The following is a 16,203-nucleotide window of genomic DNA, read 5'->3' as shown; positions in this document are numbered from 1 at the left end:
CCACAAGACTGATCCTCCCAAACACATGAGCCAACCTCCTCTTCTTTCTGTTATCCTCCTTCTCCTCTTCTCCCCCTCCTTATTCTCTTCTTTGTTCTCCTCCACTGCTTCCTCCTCTTTCTTCTTCTGTTCCTCCTTCTCCTTTTCTCTTCCTCCTCCTCCCCCTTCTCCTTCTCATCCTCCTTTTTCTTCTCTTCTTCCTCCTACTGCTCCTTCTGTTCATTTGTTCATTTATTTTGTGGCTATGGGACTCAAACCCAAGAATAGTCATTTGCTAGGCAAGAGCTCTCCCATAGTGTCACATTCTTGTGCCCTGACACTATGAATTACATCTAGTTTACTGGAATGAATTATTGATAGAATGACTACTGTAAAGTGAGCAAATTCAGAGGTTTAGCTATTTAAAGCGTTCATTAGCATCACAAGAAAGTCTTACTCTTGTGCTCTGCTTTTCTTTGAGGTGGATATGAAAAAGTAATTGATTCAATACTGGGTGTCAGAGCCTTCTTTGGAAAACTGAGGAAAAGCTCGAGATAAACATCATCAAGCCTCCAGCATTCCCTCCATGGATTTCAACCTACACATGAGCCAGGAACCACCTTGAACCAGGGGTCTACTTAGATCCCAAGAAAATCCAATTATTCAATGCCTCATAACCATCAGTGCCTGATTCCACCTATCCCACAAGAGCCTCCCATTGTTTCCCTTGCTAGCTGTATTTCTGTGTTTTTAGTTGGCCATGATCTAGTCTTCTTACTTTTTATTTAAATATGACATATCGATGAGATCTTTTCTTTCTTTTTTAAAGATTTTTTAAAATTAGTTTTCTTTATTTTTAATATTTTATTTATTTGTGTGTGTGTGTGTGTGTGTGTGGCCAGCTCAGCCCACCAGGGGGCGGGGCTGGCTGGCATGTGGTGCTGGGGATTGAACCACGGTCCCTGTGCTTTAGCTTAGCTTAGCTTGTTCTGAGATCTTTTCTTTCTATGAAGAATAGTCCTTTCCTTTTCCACTTCTTTGGATAAGTTTTCTTTTCTGTCTTTCTGAGAGAACTAAGTGCTTGCCAGGCATTTCTTCTGTGTGTGCAGTACAGAGTGCAGAGGCAAGGTTATTTACTTATTATTTTCTTAATGCCCCAAGAATCTTCTGTCACTATGACTCCATTTAAGATTACAGATGCCTGGCTACATAACACCTTTGGTTCCATTTGTCATATTCACTGTCCCAACTTGTACTCTCTCCAGACTTCTCTAGAAGCATGTGGCCTTTCCTGGGTCCCTGGGTCTTGACTGCATTTTGAATGACTTCAGATTCCCCAGGAAATAACTGATCTAACACCCTAGATGCTTTGCCTTCCTGAGTCTAGGGTCTCACAGCACCACTTCAGCCACCCATTCATTTCATGACTGTCCCCTGAACTTTTCTTCACTTAGAACTGAGCATTTCTCGGCTGGCTCAATACACTGCATATTTCCCTTTTAATGCCATTGCAATCCAGGCTTTCACTTACATTTCTGTTGTACAGTTATTCTGGCATCACTCTTTCCACAAAATCTCAACAGTGTGGATTGTGTTGGTCTTATTCTGCTGAACACTGTGGAGAAATCCACTTGGGGAATCAGACTGAAACTCCATAAATGTTGGTCTTCAGACCTGGCCAGACCCTGACAGCTGCCCCGGTAGGTTCTCACCTTGTGCTCCAAAGGCCAGCCTGAAACTCCATCTCTCTCCTCCAACTGATTCACTGACATTCTGTGTCAACATATAGTTTTACCTCTCTGTAGCTATACTCACTATGAATATTCAGGATATAGCAAAGTCTAAAGAAAATGGGTAGAGTCAATATTCTCTTTCTATTACTCAGTTTAAGAAATAAGTTTTCCAGAACAGCAGAAGACAGTGTGCTCCCCTCTGGGGTCACATCCCCAAAACCCCTTCTCCCCAAACTCCACAATAATTCAGATTTAATGCTCCTCATGCACTCCATTACACTCACCCCTGTCTACGCATATAGAGGACTACCACGTATTACTTTACATGGCTTCCTTTCTCTATAAGTGCTGTCGTTTCTTGCTCTTTCTGCCTGTTATCTTCTAGATCTAGATTGTAACCCCAAAGACTCATGTGTTCAGAGATGGGGCTTTGGGAAGACGCTTGGCTCATGGGACGCTGCACTCACCAGTGCAGTTCATAACTAAGTGTGCGGATAGGAGGTGAGACCACCGGGAAGAGGCATGCAGCTGGAGTGGTGCCTATGCACAGCGCATCTCTGTCCCTGGTTCCTCCTTTGCCTCTCTGGTTTCTGGCTTCTGTGAGCTGTGCAGTTTTCTCTGTGATGACATTACATCATGCAGTTTCTGCCTTGTGGCCAGCTGGCCACAAGACTGATCCTCCCAAACACATGAGCCAAATCAAACTCGTAAGCGGTGGGTGTCAAGCAGTATATTGTCCCAGCCAACAGAAGACTCACTAGTACTCCTGGCCCTCCACAGGCAATTCTTACTTTCTCAGTGCTTTGAGTTTACCTGTGTTACTACATGAAATGAAGATTCTTTAGATGTTGCTACTATATAGAGCAAATAAACCATGGTTTATCTACCTTCTTATTCATAAACATTTAGCTTATTTTCAATATTCTAATAATAGACTTATATTAGTTATGAATCTTTTCATAAATTTTTCCTGATCTACATTTGAAAGGGTTTCTCTAGAATATATGCTTTTTGGTAGAATGGCTTTTCAGCTTTACTAGATAGTATCAAAGTAATTTCTATATGACTGGTGCTTCATGAGTGTGCAAAAATTTGTATTGATATATGTCCTTATCAATATTTAAGGGTTTAAGAACTAAAATTTTACTTATTGATAGGTATATAATTATAACTTATTTGATTTTAGTTCATAGTTCCTTACTTACTAGTAAAATTGAAAATCTCTTAATCTATTTCTTGACAATTTATGTTTAATAATTATTTTTGAATGTTTTGAGAGCTTTTTACCTGGCTGTGTATCTTATTATTAATTTCCTAGAATTTTTAATATATAGTGGAAAGTAAATCTCATCAGGTATATTAGTTATATACATTTTCTTTATTTAGACTTTTAAAGACAATGAAAAGCAGTAAAAATTATACAGAAATTTGAAACAAGATGATAGAACATTGACAATGGTTTATATATTATATATTGTTTTCCTCAAAGTAGGTGTTCATATTATCAGATATAGGCATGTAAAATTGATCAAATAATATAAACACTAACTGTTCCTTTCAATGAAATAATTGAAATTAGTAGCCCAGTTAATTTATGTTTAATTTGCATGTTTCTGTTTATAACATATAAACTTATGTATTGACCTGAGACCCTCTTTTCTAACATGTACATTTAATACTGATTTCCTCTAAGCATATATTGATATATAACATAGTGACTTTATTTTGATTCAAAATTTCTTCTAAAAATTTTAAGGTTGATGACCCAGAATATAATCTATGAAATAATATGCATTCTGTTCTTTGGGTAGATTGTTCTATTAATGTCAGTTACATGAATTTACTTGTCATATTGCTTAAGTTTCTGTGCTCATTGATTATTTTTTCTGTCAGTTATTGAGAGAAAAATGTTGATATCTCCAGGTATAATAGAGTTTATTTCTCTGATCAGTTTTGTTTCATGTAGTATGAAGTTCTGAGGTTAGATGCATACACATTTAGGATCATTATATCTTCTTGGTGAATTAACCATTATATAACTAAGAATGGCCCTGATAACATTCTTTGGTATGCAGTCAATTTTGGCTGATATTAGTACAACTACTATAGTTTTCTTTTGACTAGCATTTCTGTTGCATGTATTTTTCTATCCCTTTGCTTCAATATATTTCATGTTTAAGAACAGTTATGAAGCATGAAGCAAATTTTGCTTTGTGCAAAAGTTCTAGTGTTTGGCTATTAATTGTGTGTGTGTGTGTGTGTGTGTGTGTGTGTGTGTGCACATGCACATCTGTTCTATGTAGACCTGCATGTAAGGTAATTATTGACATGTTTGTATTGGAAATATTTTGCTAGTTATTTTTTCTCTATTCTATCTGTTTTAATGTTCTTTTCCCTTGATAATAGTTGAATTATGTATTCTTATTCCATTCCATCTCCATTACTATCCTATTATACTTCTTAATAAGGGATTACCATGTATTATAATTAACTTTCAAATCTATATCTAACTTTCAAATATTTTAGTGATAAAATTGTAAACTATCTTTTTAATAAAAAGATCATATTATATAGTTTTCATTCTTTTTCCCCTTATTTTTGCTATTAATCTTATGCATTGTCTTTTAACATGCTATAAACATGCAATGTGTTTCTACTGATTTTGCTGGTATCACTAATACATGGTCAATACTGGTATGTAGCCCAACCCCAAAATATAAGTAGGTTTTATAAAAAATGTTTATTGTAACATATCCATGTTTTGCACTATCAGTGCCTATTTCATACTGCAACACAAGTTCAGTGGCTGTGACAAAGATGTATTTCCCCTAAAGCACAAAATATTTACTGTCTGTCCTTTAACAGAAAGTGTTTTCCAAAATCTGAGTTAAAACCAAGAAAAGAAGAAATTAACTTTTTACTTTCCTTGATTTCGTCTACAGAGCTCCTCATTCCTTTTTAAAATCGAACTATTTTCCTGTTGTGTCGTGCTTGAAGAACTTCCTTTATTTCTTGAAGTGTTGGTAATGAATTTGTCATTCACCTTTATTTCTCCTTAGGTCTTCCAAATTATTTTTCCATTGTACAGATGTCTAGACTGATAGGTCTTCTTTTTCTTTTTCTTTTCTTTCTTTTTTTTTTTTTTTGTGTGTGTAACTTTGAAGATATCACATTGTTGTTCTGAATTAACTAGTTTCTAACAAGGAGGCGATTATAATGCTTACCTCATTTGTCTGTATATAATTTGTCTTTTTTTTTTTTTTTTCCTCCAGTAACCTTCGCAGTTCTCTACTGATTGTTGGTTTTCAGTGCTTTAAGTTGATACATATGGGATTTTTTCTTTTGTGTTGGTTTATTAGAGAGGGGAATAATTTTATCATGGTTGGTGTTTTCTGAACTTACAATATTGAATGTGTGCTTCAGTGTCTTTCAATATTTTTGGAATTTTTCTTAATCATTAGCACTTCAAATATTCATCCTGTGCTAGTATTTCATCTGCGATTCAGATATCTCTTATACTAGGCTTGCTATTGTCGCACAGCTTTTGAATCCAATTTAGTTTTCTCTTTTTATTCTTTGTGTTTCAATTTGAGGAACTTCTATTGGGCTATATTCAAAAATACTTCTTTTCTTAGTATTGAAAAATCTATAGATAAGTCTATCAAAGGTATTTTTATTATATTATCATGGTTTACATTTCTAGTATTTCAATAGTATTAATTTTATAAATGCTCTGTCTGCTAAAATGACCCATCTGATCATGCAAATTCTATATCTTTCCCGGAAGTCTTCACCACATCTTCTTTTTCAATCTGTTTCCTATAGTTCTACCTTTGGGTAATGTGTGAATCTGGCTCTTTTGAGTTCTATTTTTACGTTTTCTCTTGGCAAGGTTTCTTTACTTTTTTCTTCCTCATTCGCTTCCTTGTATATATGCTATGCACTTAAGGAAAGTCTGAGGTAAACTGTGTTTGTGCCAGGAAGTGACGATTCCTATTCTGCTAGGCCCTTGACTTTACATTAGGAGGTTTGAATCCATCTAGTGAGTAATTTACCTGTTTTTTTTTAATAATTTCCATGCTTACTTTCTGTGCATCATGAGCGGGGCTTTCTTCTGGTGCTTGCTCGTGCTTAGGCTGGAGCTGAATGACTAGAGATTTTGCTCTCTAATTGCAATGGAAAATCAGAGAATCCTTAATCCTCTTGCGCTGGAAGGATTTCCCACTTTTTCCTTGCTTCTATCCCCTGATCGCCTTATTTTTAAGTCCTTGAGGTTCCGTTGTGGTACTAGGGTCGGTCACTTTTGTCCTGCCAACAGAAGGTCCATGATGTGGCTCATGCTCTTCCCGCTATGATGGGCTTCCCTTCAACTTCCCTAAACTCCCATTCTGCTCCCCATCTTTCTCTGAGCATCTTGGGGAGATGCACAGGACAGAGCTTTCATCATGTGGATGTGACCAATGAATCGTGTCTCAATCACTAGTCTATGCTCCCCTACTAACTCAGAGCTGACCTTCAGTAATTCATAAAATCCTGAATCAGTTCTTACTACTAGCTCATTTGGGCCTGTTATCTATTCATTCTATGCTCCATGGTAGCATCTGTTTTAAATTAAAGTCAAACCTGTTAGCCCTGAGACTTCATATTTCCTCTTAGTTAAGGGAAAGCTGTACATTTATAGATTATCCAGCTTGCATGAGATTAGAATGAAAGTGATACATTTTTCATCTCTATAATTCTACGTGGAAGGCGGACCCTTCCATACATATTTGCTAGTACACAAGGCTGCTTGGTGAAGAGATGACTTTAGCCTTTAATAACGTGGAAGGATGAGCATAGCTAGGGGCTGAAAGGATACAGGCATGAAAAAAGAGAGCAACCAAAGACCAAGGAGAAAGGGAAGTGTGGTTTGTTTTTCATATTGTCTTATATCTTTTGACTCTAGAATTTTTTAATTTGAATGTACTGAAATTGATTAATCTTTTCCTCTGTGGTCTGTGCTTTAGAAGTTGAGTGGAGAGGGGCCGGGGAGATGGCTCAGTGGAATAAGTGCTTCCATAGCAAGCGCAAGGGCCTGAGTTCAATCCCTGGTTCCGAAAAAAAAAAAAGAAGTTGAGTGGAGAAATGTTTCCCTACACTTGGTTTCTAAATATGCCCTTTGTTTGGAGGAAAACTATGAGGCCAGCAGGGAAAATGTCATCCAGCCTCAGTGCCTTGCTACTCAGATCATGATGCATTTCCAAGTCCCTTCCACCCCTCCCATTGCAGCGGCGCATCCTTCAGAGCTGTCCTCGCCTGCCCAATGCTTCCCTCTCGCCTTGGTCTTCGATTGGGGTCTCTTGTTTCATGCCTGTATCCTTTTAGCCCTTAGCTATGCTTGTGCCTCCACATCATTAAAGGCTAAAGTCATCTCTTCACCAAGCAGCCTTGTGTACTTGAGAATGCCTACTACGTGAAGTGAGGTTGCAGGGCCATGCATGGCTCCTCGCTGCTGCTTCTCACCTCCTGTCCACACTTCTGCAAGGAATCCTTCTTATCCCCGTAGATAGCTTTGTCTTTCTAGTGACTCTTTAAATGTATCTTCTCATTACATGCTTTTATTTTACTTTATTTTTATTTATTTATTTTTTGGGTACCTGGAATCAAACTCAGGACCTTGAGTTGTTAGGCAGGCACTTAGGTTGCTGAGCTAACTCCCCAGCCCATAATTTTTCTTTTGTGACTTTATACATTCTTTTGACATAACTATTTGCTAATGATTTTAGATATACTTTTCTAGCCTTAATATCACTCGTAAAAACATAGTCCCATGTGTGTTTCATTAACTTCTAAGTATTTTTTCATGCCACAACAATATAGTGAAAAGTAAACTCTAACTCTGTACTAAAATTCCTCCTCCTGTATTCTCCACATGGTTTAAATGGTCTGCAATAAATTGGATGTCAGAAGTTTCCAATTTTTCATTATTTTAACTCAATATTCCTTAAGATTTTGTTACCAGTTAAAATTTTTTTAACAGCTTTCCTTGGAATTGTGGTTCTTTTATTCCATTCATTTATTTCTATCAATTTAACCTCATTATTATTTTATTTCCATGGAATGTGAAAGTAACTTACTTACTTTCTTCATTCCTTTCCTTCCTTCCTTCCCTTTCTTTGGTATGGGGTCTCACTGTGCAGCTCAGACTGCAGTGACCCTCCTGTCTTAGCCTCCCCACCCCTGGAATTACAGGCATGTGCCATGGCACCCATTCTCTGTGGCTTGTTTAGGGTACCTGGGGGCAGGGTCAGCACAGCGTGTGGTCCTGGGGCTTGAACCCCAGTCCCTGAGCTTGCCAGGCAGTCACTTAGATCACTGAGCTATCTCTCCAGCCTGTTTTTATTTTCCATTATCATGTTTTAGTATGTTTTAAATTTTGATTCCTTGTGACCTTTCTAAAATTCAAATATGACTGATTCACTTTTGTTATGGCTTGTGTGTAGTTGTCCCTCTCAAAGTCTCATGCAGTCATGGGGCAAACTTCTGGAGTTTGTAATTAACTTTGGGTCCACTGGAATTATGGGTGTGAGTGCTCCTGGGATTATGGATATAAATGCTGCTGGGATTATGGGTGTAAATGCTGCTGGGATTATGGGTGTGAGTACTGCACCCAGCCTAGGGTGGATAGCCTGAATGCAACATAAGGGAGACAGACTTGCTCTTTGTAGCAAGTTGCTCTTACTCCTCCCTTTGCTCTTGCTGTTTTGCTGCCTTCCACCAACATGAACTGCTGCCTTCTGCCATGTGCCACTCTGCCTTGGAGCCAGCTGAGTATAGACAGAAACCTCCAGTAACTGTGAGCTAAATAAACCTTTCCTGCACTTGACTTGGCAAGTACAAGGTCCTGAGTTCAATCCCAGTACCACAAAATAAAATAAAATAAAATAAACCTTTCCTTCCCTCATTTTGAGTGTTGGGTATTAGCCCCGGCAATGAAAGAGGAATAACTGAGACAACACTGTTGCTTAAAGGCTGTTTAATCTGGCTTATTTCTGATCTAACAGGTTAGCCCTGTTTCTCTAGCTTGGCCTACAGGCTCTTCTGTTACCTGATTTTTGCTTATCTCTGTAACATTGCTATGGCAGCAAGAAATTCCCATTTCATTAATAAAATTATTATATATTATATAAAGAGAGAGAGAGAGAGAGAGAGAGAGAGAGAGAGAGAGAGGAGGGGCAGAGGGTGAATGGGAGGGTTGATAGGCGGGAACTAGGAAATCTTCAAACAACATCCAGGAGGACATTTAACAGAATCCTCACAGGAAGAATAAGGCTAAGAGGCGAATGCAGAGGCAGACTGTGTTTATTAATCCCAATTCAATCAGAGTAGCGCTGCCATTATCTCTTTTATGTTATGCAAATTATTTTATTATATCTGAAAAAATGGCATTGCTAGAAAGGAAATAAAAATAAAAGCCAAAAGCACAAAGTAGTGCAGCCAACATGTTACATTTGCTCATGTTGCGACACAGCAGCTTTCCTTATTTTCCACACCCGGTGTTTGTCCTGCAGTGCTGCCTTGGAATGCAGTACGCTCTCACCTTGGCAGTCTCCTGGAGCGTCTCCAGTGAGGGCTCCTAGATCTCTTAGAACCCTCACTTTGCTACTCCCCGCTGCTCCACACCTTGGTAATCCGTGCCGAGTGCCACCCCTCTCCTGCCACCTATATTCCACTTTATTTATTCACTTTCTTTTCTCCCCTCAGACTGCTTTTTCATGAAGGATTTTAAGTCACTTATGTATTTTTATCTATTTGGAAGACTATTCTATTTACCTCTGATCTGCTTATTTTAAAGGCAGAAATATATTGGGATATTAAAAGATATTCTCTATAAAACATGTATACATATATATGTTTAATTTAAATAATTTAAAACATTTAATTAACAAAATATTTAATTTTGTGGCAACAGTGGTTTGTCTTTCACTGAAAGGTCTTTCTCTTCTTTTTCTTCTGTGAGTTTGTAAGTACCTGCTAGTTAAGCACAAGAAAACATACCAAAAAAAAATCTTTTTAATATTCAGTCCATATTGCTTGAATCTATATTTTATAAAGCCATCTAAGCCATATTACTCATTCTGTTTAAGTGTCCCTCAGATGGCCTTCCCTTTCCTTTTGTGAGGACAGTCTCACATGCCCACAAGGCAACAGTAAATCAAGCTTACAGTTCTCGCACTGTTACTACATAGACATTGTCATTGTCCACTGAAGCACGGCAGTCCTATCTCTGCCACTGCCTCCCACCTGACTAGAGTAACCCATAGACTATTCTCTTTTTTTAGGAAACAGGGATTGAGCTCAGGCCTTTGCGCTTGTCAGGGAAGTGCTTATTCTACAGAGCCTTCTCCCTGGCCCCAGACTGTCTGTTCTTATCCCAGCCTGCACCATCTCATTACCTGGGTCTCACTTTGGCTCAGTGCAAGAGAAACCTACTGAGCTTTAGGCAGATGGTCAGCCTGTTTCTTGGCCTGGGATGTCATTATCCCAACTTCTGCTGTAGGGTTGTCTCCTACCTTTGTCAGAAAACTCAAAGCTGACCTGTTAGCTTTCAGCTCTGATTTCTTCAGGTCTCTTTGAAGCCAGGTAGTCTCTCTTCAGGCCCATTCAGGCAAGGAAAGATTCAGAGGGACTCCTGGGCTTAAATAGAAGACATTGCTCTCTGTCCATTCAAACATTGATCTCCTCGTACTTTGGTGAGAAAGCCCAGTGTTGGCACAGGAGCAGGGGGAAAGGTGGCCCCTTGCAGATTTATACTGGGGGGCATAACATCCCCCTCCATCTACCAATGGGCTTTGCCACCAGCGGTTATCCTTGGCTCCTTCTCTTGTCTATGCCTAACTTTGGTTCCAATTTCATGGCTATCAGAAGTATATTAAGCTCATTACATAAAAATTCTAGACATTGGCCAACCAAGTGTAGCTCTTTAATAGAGAATGAGAGAAAACCAATTTACCATATCTTTTTTTCCCAAACCTAATTATTTTGCCCTTCTTCCCCCAGCATGATAACAGTCATGGATCTATACTAGTTTTTAAGGAAAAGATTGTCTTAAATAAGTTGCATTATTTAGTACTTAAAGACTGGATGTCCTTACCACAACTTGTTATATGTAGTCAGTAAGAGATCTAATGCCTCTTCCATTGTTTTCATCATCTGTATTTTTTATTATAGTTCCTAGATCTTTTTTACTTGTGTCATAAAATTCTCAAATTTGTTAAGAACTGTGTTATATGTTACTGTGACGGAAAGAAATATGATATTGGCAAAAAGTACCATCTCAGCTCAGGAACTTTCCATAGCATTGTCTCCTGTACTGTGATTCACCATCAGATCACTCTGTCCTGACATCATGATACTGTGCGATTGATTTCCCCCTAAGGAGGGGCCAGCGTCTGACTGCAGGTTCCTATCCTCAGATGCATCACAGTGACCCATTCGTCATGTAATGTCTGTGATTTCTCCTTATATTAATAGTCTTCTTTCCCTAATTGGGCATTGTCTTCCGATAGGGCATTTTCATGTACATACAAGATTGTTCTTTTCATGTGATGAGTACAGAATATTAGGAAATATCATTATGGCAGTGGCAGGTGTGATACATTGTTCAGTTTTACATAGCTGAACTATTGCTGCCAGAAATGTGTCTCCTGTAAGGAAGCAGAAGAGAGCTGAGAATGTTTCCTTGTAACCACTTGGCTTAGGATTCTTCTGAGTAGGATGAAAGATGTGAGAGCTGGACTGGGTATTCAAGATGCTGAAAAGTCATCCCTTTGAAATGTACCTGTGGTGTGCAAAACCACAGTCTATTCTTGTGCGTGATCACAAAAAACAGAATACTTCCAGATTGATACAGAAAAGAAACCGTTGCGCCCAACAAAGCCGTCTCAAATTCTGTGTTTCCCACTTTGAAATGCAGCTGTTTTCTGGGAGCATTGTCACCGATCCCTTCTAAAGTACATATTCTTGTAATGAGTATATCAAAGCTTAAATTAGTCTTCAGTGCAACAAAGGAACGATGGAAATGTAATCTCAAAGGTTATTACATGAAACTTATTTAGTGTAGTTGGCTCTATTCACTCTGAAATTGAAGTCACCTTCTGTAATGCACTAGTTGGGGCTGGGGAAATATGGGCTTCAGTCCTCTCTTCTCAGCTACAAATTGCACATGTACAAGTACAGGGTGGACATTTGTTCCATACATTGTTCACCATTATTGTATTTAATTTCTGTCCTTCAAGGATACATCATACTGTCTCTTGTGGGTTTCCTTTCTTTTTTTCTTTTTTCTTTTTCTTTTTCTCTTTTTCTTTTTCTTTTTTTTCTTTTTTTTTTTTTTGGAACCAGGGATTGAACTCAGGCCCTTGTGCTTGCCAGGGGAGCACTTATTCCACTGAGCCATCTTCCCAGCCCCTCCTTCCAAATTTTGAAGTTAGTTCATGAAAGCTAATGGTTGGATTTGTAGTCAAAAAGTACAGAGAAGTCAACAAAGTCCTTATGTCTAAGTGACACATATATTGCAATATGGGGCAGATATTACTCCATGGTGGGCATCTGTCCTTCGGATGGCATGCTGCAATGCACACATCCACCCATTACAGAAAATATGCTTAAGTGTAATAGTCGCAAAATAAATTAGCAGGTATTAGCACAAAATTCAAAACACAAATTTAGATTTGTTATGTTGATGGCATCATAGCTCTTCATCCCAGAAAGTATATTTTATTATTACAAGCCAATATGTATTTATCTGCAAATATATGGTAATGTTTTCTGAAAGATTTGAGACATACTCTGGATTTAATTTTTGCAAGGTGATTCTTAAAACTTGAGCTGAATTATAAATGAAACTGCTTTGTGGAGACCAACAGAAAGCAAAGCTGTTGATTTGTGAAGTTTGAGACGACATCAGTATTCCAAACCCAGCTCAATTGTTGCTATCTCATTAAACAGAACTGGGTAGACACTTAAAGATTTTTTACACATTTTAATTCAGCTGGTAACTTGATTTAAAACAACATTGATTTTTTTCAATTTATTCTTGGTCATGTATATCATGCTAAGTATCAAAATGAATTTGTAACTATTTGAGGCTGTCTGCATAAATTTTTGGAGAAGCTTTCTTTCCCTATGCTAATTTTCATCAATTTGCTATTACTTTCATTTCCCCTTGAGCTTCAGCTTTTTAGAGTTATTATTCATTCTTTTCACCATACACCACGATCATTAAGCAATTAAACAACTATCAGGCAGAATAGCAAGAGACTCTATGGGTAATAATGAGGCTAGAAGCTCTCCTGTTCAACCTGTTGGCCCGTCTTAGAAGAAGAGTGTCATGCCAAATTATCTTTATGTGGTTGTGAATAATGTTAACAAGGGTGGATGTAGAAGTGAGGATAGAGGGTAATACTAATGGCAGGAATGATAGTAATATTCACCTTGCAAAACAGGCTAATACCTGAACAAGATGCTGTCTCCTCTTGCTGCTAAATTAGGTATGTATTAAGTAAGTAGTCCCAATGCCTATGTGTGATCTAACAGAATTAACTTAGAAAGAAAGAATATACCTCTCAGGGTTTAGAAGTTTCTCATGAGGCCATCCAACAATTACTTGGAACACACATTTAATCTTGAACGTTTGGCACATTGATTGCACAAGCTCTTCAAGTATGAGTGGGATAGGCAGGAGAGGGGATCCCGTGAAGCAGTGGTAGCTTCTATTTTTAATTTTTGGCTTTAAATTGATTTCCAAAATAACTGAGGTCTACACTTGTGATGTTTCTTTGTGCAGAATTCCAAAGTGAGGAATCAGAACTTTAGCAAGAAGATCCACCTATACTGAACCTGAAATCAGTGGCCAGTGACCCTGGGATAAGAATACTTAGAAAATTAGTCACGTGTGAAGGTAAAAATGGAAATCAAAGAGGAAGGAACATCAGAAGAAGGCCAGCACTTTCTTTCTGTGTCCCAGGCCAACGACACTGGTGGCGCTCAGTTCACAAGTAAGTGTGTGTGCCTCTCCCAGGAGCTCTCTGAAGTTGCAGGTGAGAGTGACCGACCACCAACGCTGTGCATTCCGACACATGGCACAAGGCTGCCTAGATGTGTTTCCTATGCAGTATTTACTATTGTGTTGTGAGTGTATGGTGTGCCGTGCATCTTTTACCTTGAGTAAGACAGGTGATACGCCTGACATAGTTACTACTTTCTGAAGTTATATTGACACACATATTCCTAAACAATAAAATCCTAAACCCTAGAACTTTAAACTGACACCTCTTAGACACTATTACTATTTAAGGTTACCATCTCGTTGGGATTCATTTATTCTTATGTGGGATTGTTTCTTAGAACACAAAATTTTCTTGAAAATCAGAAGACATTTAAGTAGAAAGCACCAGTGAAAAATTGTTACGCAGGACACATGGGCTTTTACTGCCCTTCCAGAGAGCACAGATTCACATCAATAGAGCATGTGTGGAGATTTGGCCAAGTTTGAGTTTGATCATTAGAATTGATCTTTGTATTAAAAACATTGCAAGAACTATATGTTTTCTCTCATACTTAAATTTATGGGACTTAGGGCTTACTGTTTAGTATGGAATATGTCTTTCTTTCAGAAGGTTTCTGTTGCCCAATTACTTAACACTGACAAATGTATGCCTAACCTTCTTGTTGAATTTACATTATAGAAATTATCTTTAGAAAATTGTATGAGTTGGATGCATTTTGAAGAAATTTGCTTGTCAGAGTTTGTAGCCCAGTTAATTAATAACCTTTAAAAAAATCTAGATTATTTGAATTTTACAAAGACCTACCTGATCATCCCTCTAGCCTCTGTTGAGAAGTCTAAAATTTTTAACTGTAGCATTCTTAAATGTCAGCAGGAGGGAACAGAATAAATGGTTCTCATGTCAGAAGGAAAAAAAAAAAACCAGTTCTGCAAATAAGAACATTATTTTTATACAAAGATGTTCTTTAAAAGTATATTAGTGATCAAATACCAGTAAATTTAAATAATATCTAATGAATGTGCCAGCAAAAATAAACAAAAAATGTATAATATTACATTTATTGCCAAATGGCTTCCTTTTCCACACATTTAATTTTGCTTCCTTGACCTCCGACGAGTTGTCTTCCACTGAGGCCCAGGAAGACCCTGCAGTGTGTGGTTGCGGCAGGCGCCTCCTCCCACATCATCCCCTCTGCAGCCTGACCATTCCGTGGCCTACTCATTCGATGTGTCCGTTTCCAAACCTTCGCTCTTGGGCTCACTTTTCCTCTCACTTGATCATAAACTATTTAGCCATGCTGTTATATTTTTAACACATTGCTAACAAAAGAAGTAGAAACAATGAACAAAACGTGGATTTCGCCTGTCAATAAAATAGCAGAATAACCAGCACTAGGAAGAAACCTGCCACAACCTTGTTGGAGGAGTTTAAAGGTTTTCTACTCATGACAGGTCAGAATGGCTTGAGAGAAAATCTATTTAAGAGAGTACTGGGGAGAAGTGGTTCTTTTCAGAGACCCTGATTCTGTGGAATGTTTCTAAAAGAAACACACACAATTGAAAAATATGTCCCTTATTTGTCATGATTATGAAAACAATATTTCTCAGTTTCTTTTTGTTTGTGGAGCTAAATGGACCAATAAAACGTTAGTTGTGTGTCCTGCTATTGCATTATGGCCCCTCCTGATGGCACTCTACAGTTGGGCCAGATTGCCCTGCTTTATTCATCCTGATAATTGCATACTTATAAACTGAAGTCAAGGTGAAGTCAGTGATGCATATTCTCATTAATAATGAGTTAAAATATTTAGATCTGAATTTACATCTGTTATTTGCAGGTATCCAGAAGAGTGCAAATGAACCACAACTAGAATTCATCCTTGGTAAGGAATTCCATCTTCTCTATTAATAAAGATAATAGGAATTCATATAAGTAGTTTGCAAGTTACAATATATTATTTAAGTCATTACATATTGTACAAACTTTTATGAACATTGTTCTATCTAAAAATGCTTTCCATAGATAGTTGTTATTTATCCCAGTTTATTACTAAGGAAAGTTGAGCTTCTGTATAAGTTAGTTTGCTGCCAAAATATTTAGAGTTCCTTGGTGAGGGGACTTTACCTCTTAACCAAGTGTCCTGTGCTATCACTCATTCAAATGCCACCATTGCATTTTGTTGCTGATCAGTGTTGTTACAAATCTGCTTCCTTTTCTACCCATTAGACAAGAAACTGGCTACCTGGAGAGCAGCACTGCGTGTTTCTTTATGACTTTTGTAAGGTTCTTGTTCACTTTCTGTCTTACTTGCAAATGTCACTCCCTTCATCGTCCATATTGATTTTATGGACAAATCTTTGACACTCAGAATTCAACTTTAAACCCAAGCTTTGACTTACTTAAGCAACTGTAAGGATCTGTCACATGTAAAAAATGTGTAA

The 16,203-nt window shown here is 37.9% G+C and overlaps 1 protein-coding gene across 4 annotated transcripts in view; it reads left to right on the top strand.

Moving 5' to 3' along the window:
- Inpp4b (inositol polyphosphate-4-phosphatase type II B) overlaps positions 1–16,203 on the top strand; it is an 872,970-nt gene that overhangs the window by 480,960 nt on the left and 375,807 nt on the right. For all 4 annotated transcript variants that reach the window (XM_023706482.1, XM_004646208.2, XM_012512698.2 and 1 more), the window contains 2 exons: positions 13,540–13,750; positions 15,600–15,644. In XM_023706482.1, coding sequence (XP_023562250.1) covers positions 13,660–13,750; positions 15,600–15,644 — 136 coding nt within the window. In that variant the 5' untranslated portion in view covers positions 13,540–13,659. The remainder of the gene's footprint in view (positions 1–13,539; positions 13,751–15,599; positions 15,645–16,203) is intronic.

Source organism: Octodon degus, unplaced genomic scaffold (genome assembly GCF_000260255.1).
Source record: "Octodon degus isolate 3935 unplaced genomic scaffold, OctDeg1.0 scaffold00260, whole genome shotgun sequence".
NCBI lineage: Eukaryota > Metazoa > Chordata > Mammalia > Rodentia > Octodontidae > Octodon > Octodon degus.
Note: the sequence above shows the minus strand (reverse complement) of the source record. Positions and strands in the feature narration are given on the sequence as shown.